Source organism: Austrofundulus limnaeus, unplaced genomic scaffold (genome assembly GCF_001266775.1).
Source record: "Austrofundulus limnaeus strain Quisiro unplaced genomic scaffold, Austrofundulus_limnaeus-1.0 Scaffold32, whole genome shotgun sequence".
Lineage (NCBI taxonomy): Eukaryota > Metazoa > Chordata > Actinopteri > Cyprinodontiformes > Rivulidae > Austrofundulus > Austrofundulus limnaeus.
In genome coordinates, this window is record NW_013952434.1 from 2201235 (window position 1) to 2205419 (window position 4185).

The following is a 4185-nucleotide window of genomic DNA, read 5'->3' on the forward strand; positions in this document are numbered from 1 at the left end:
GTGTGTGTGTGTGTGTGTGTGTGTGTGTGTGTGTGTGTAATTTAGAATAGAATAATTTTGTGACAATAAAACATCTTGGTTCAGCGTCACAAAAATATTCCTTAAATGTAACTACTACTGTATTTATATATATATGTATTTAAAGGCATCAAATAAGTAAGATCACTAGATTTCAGAATCCTTTATTCAGGTAAAGTGTCAGTGAAATTAAAAACCTATTTTTTTAAGAGAGACCTGGTCATTGATACATTTATAGTAGAAAATTAATGATGGATTTTTACATATTACAAAAGCTAAAAGACACTAAATCTTAAATATCCGTAAGGACAACATCATGACTTAATGTACTCCTCGTTACAAAGAAAAACAACCTGATGAAGCATCTCCCTACAGGTCACTGTTTTATTCATGCAGCCACACATCCTTTAATGTCCAGGGACAATTGTGAAAAAAGAGGGGACTTATATCATGTTCCTCCCACTGAACAATGAGAGTCTGATCAGGTTTTGTTCCCCTTTTGTATCTGTTTGTACTCGACTTGATGACTTATCTTAATTAGCCTTTTTTTTCCACACATGAAAACAGCTGGAACTCGCTGAAATAATGCCACCTTGTATTTAATACAACTGCAGAATTAGACGACACCATGAAATGCTTTTTAAATATTAAAGCGTAAAGTTAATCCTTTAATGGTTTGTTGGCAAACACTAAAACACAGAGTTCAGGTAGCTAAAAAACAAACATTTTTCTGTGTGTTTTCTGCTGAGCAGTTYGATGATTGTGGGTTAATTCTGCTTCACATTAATTTAACATCAACCGTGAGTTTCTCTCTGAACGATATGAAAATTTCTGACTCGTCTTCATCGTGCAAAAGCAAAGACTTTGGCTTCCTCCTCTTTCCCTCCCTCGTTAAAGAGCCTGTGACACACCTATCTTTCAAATACCAAAAGTCAAAGAACGCATCTTTAAACTTAAGAAAATTGGCATAGTACACATGATTTTACCCATTTTGTCACACAACTGGCCTATTTTCTTTTGAATTTGGCTCAGCTAAAGTGAAACAGGAAGTGACATCAAAGGGGAACTCATTAATAAACTTGCTGGTCTCTGTTTATTACAACAAAATTATTTAAACTTTAACTTTTCTTTGTCTCTCTTTGATAGCAACTAAAAATAATCTAAAGAAACATCAGATTCTTCTCCACAGTCTGTGTTGTTAGCCGTTGTAACAACGCTCTGTTTATATGCAGACATTCTCCTTTGACATCACTTCCTGTTTCTTCACATGCAAATATCTCAACAACCGTTCATCTCAGCGACGTGACATTTGTTTTGAAATATGTCATCTACGTTATCTTTCCAAAAAAGCATTCATGTTTATTACAAAAATTTGATGTCACAGGCACTTTAAGTGCTAATTCATGGCTCATTTATGCAGGGAACTAAAATATTTCCTCYTCCTTTGCATTCTGGAAGCTGGAGTCACTCCAGCTCTCCTGAGGTTGTGAGTTCACCTGCCTTCAGCTCCTCCACATGGGTCACCTCCTCTTCCTCCCCACYTTTCTCCTCAKCTCCCTCCTTTAACCACTCTCTCTYGTTCCTCGTSTCCTCTCTGCCGTCACCTGCGGCCTCTCGGACGCTCTCTCCCSCCTCGGCGTCCTCGCGGGGAACCTGAGGCGGAGCAGCCGGGGTCACGCCGGGGGTGTGAGCTGACTGYAGCAGCTCCACGGGGGTGAGGAGGGCGTCCTCGTCCTCCTCGAGGCTGGAGGCGGGGGCGATCCTCCGAACGCGAGCAGACATGGTCCTTAAGCGTCTCCTGCGCTCGTCTTCCTTAAACTGGGAGGTGGGGAGGGACAGGCGGGTGAGGAATAATAAAACTAGGTGGTGGAGGACACGATCACACACGATTTACCTTGCGTCTCTCCTCGGCCAGCCTCATCCTCTCTTCAAAATCCTCCCTGCTGTGCAGAGTTTCAGCTCTTTTGGCCTTCAGAGACTCAAGTCTGGCAGGAGGTCTTCGAACGTCACCTACTTTTTCATCCAACTAGTACAGACAAAAACAAATACATGTTTTTACCACTTAGTTTTAGGATACTGTCACAGTAAGGCCTGAAAATGAGTGAAAAGAACAGTTTCAATATGAAAACAAAACAATCTTTAAGGAGCCTAAAGATCTACTGATCAAGCTCACTTTAAAAGCAAAAAAGACACAGGAAGTAGTTTAAACTTTCTGATCAGAACCGTGTATGAGTTCATAGTCTAAAATATTTCTCAAAATATTAACTTTTTTAAGACAGTATATAAAAACTTTGCCTCGAGGGTAAAGGAAGCAGCATCAAGCTTGAAGCTATGAAAACCTTAGGTGAAAGGCAAACAATATGTTCATGTGTTAACCAAAGAGTTTAAGCATTTAAAAACAAAATTATAAAGATGTTTCATCTTAACCTGATGACTGGTGATGATTGCAATTAGACAAAGTGAAATTCCACCCTTTAAAAGACAATAGGTCAAATAACGAGGCCCTCACCATGATGGTGTAGGCGGCCCCGCTGCCTTTCTCTCCGCTCTGTCCCGCGGGGATGATTCCCTGGCTCAGCAGCTCCTCCAGGATCTCACTGGACTTCAGCCGCTCCGGCACTGGGTTGTCCTCCTGCAGCACATCTGAAACAGCAGCTAAAAAATGAATCAAAAGGAAAAAAAATCAGGTTTTTGTGACAAGTTCTGAATGATTCAACTCRTTTGAAGAGCTCACCCTCTTGGGTCTCTCTCTCCAGCTCACTCTCTCTGATGCTCCCAGACGTTAGAGGAGGGAGTTTATCGGGAACCATCCCAGGTAACGACGGGACGTCTTTGTTCTCCATCACCACGCCGCTGTCTGTGGTGGCCTTCGACACGGCAGAGTCGCCGCGGCCACTGAGTTTACTTTCAGTCTCGTCCTGCAGCACAAAGAATGTGTCACTTTTTATTAGACAACTTTGATCAGAAATACAGTCTGTATTCACAAATGGATTATAGTTACTAAGATTTATTTAGATGTATTAGTCTGAATATTAGAAAAAACTAGACCTATGTTATTACTAATATTCATATTTTACAGACTAATGTTTGACAATAAGTGGTTTACTTATCATAGATAGAGGAAAACATTTTAATTGAATAAATCACAAATCACATTCCAGTCCTTGCATAATGACTTTATTTAATTATCCTAACTAAATGTGATTTTATATAGATATTAATAAGACAGTAATTAGTCTTGGATCTTAGTTACAGCAGTAAAAAAAACAAAAAAAACAAATAATTAATTAAAATGTCTTTCCTCAACCAGGAACTTAACTAAACTTCTAAAAAACTGTTTCAATAATTATATGCAAAACAAACAAACAAACAAACAAACAGCAGGAGAAAACTTCCTTTTTATTTTACAAACCTTCTTCTGTTTGTGTCTCAAAATTCACGGCTCACAAATTTTTGCACAACACCTGTCATCTTTCATTAGCTTTAATTATCGGACACAAATATCCGGACCAACGAACCGAACCCACCTGGTCTCCGCTCACCTTGCTCAGCGGATGGACCGCGGTAATTGAAGAACTTCCGCATCCCATTTTCACCTCGAATGTAAAAAAAGAAAAGAAAAGTTATAAACGTCCAGGTTTATTCGCACCTCGGCGTGGAGACTTTTTTAATCCCCTCGTGCATAATGACTCGCGTGCGGTGTTGCATTCCTGCACTCAGGCCCGGTTGGTCTCCGTGGACCTGCGGCGTTGCTAGGGCCCGTTGCTACAACAAATCTGACCTGTTTGACCCCCCATGGCACAAACAGAACAAAACACCAGGTCACATCTCTGACACAACACTGCTCCTCTTTACTGCAGGGCAACTTTTAAACAATTAATAAGCAAAACAAAGAAACACAGAACAACATGCCACCACTGTTAGCATGTTAGCTTAACTCATTATTAGAATATTAGTTATAGTTAATAGCTAAATCAAGTGACCTCTTCCTAGAATTTCTTTAGTAAAATGATTTTATTTGTTGCACTGGCTTTAACTCTATTTCAAAAACAGCTTTTAACTTTTTTAATCAGTCTACTTAGTTTAAAAACTGTCGACTTGAAAGCCCTTAAAACAGGGGTGTCAAACTCCTGTCCTCGAGGGCCGCTATCCTGCATGTTTTAGAGG

General features: G+C 40.0%; 1 protein-coding gene across 2 annotated transcripts; it reads right to left on the reverse strand.

Moving 5' to 3' along the window:
• Positions 1-1347: 1347 nt before the first annotated feature.
• stmnd1 (stathmin domain containing 1) lies at positions 1348-3998 on the reverse strand. Of its 2 annotated transcripts, none has more exons than XM_014005627.1 (5): positions 3546-3998; positions 2753-2936; positions 2528-2661; positions 1913-2044; positions 1348-1836 (listed from the first exon to the last, which is right to left on the reverse strand). In XM_014005627.1, exons 1-5 carry the CDS (start codon positions 3606-3608, stop codon positions 1483-1485), a joined length of 867 nt encoding a protein of 288 aa, XP_013861081.1. In that variant the 5' UTR covers positions 3609-3998; the 3' UTR covers positions 1348-1482. The 2 variants fall into 2 exon arrangements, with proteins under 2 accessions (XP_013861081.1, XP_013861080.1); XM_014005626.1 differs by having other exon boundaries at positions 2528-2673.
• Positions 3999-4185: the final 187 nt, after the last annotated feature.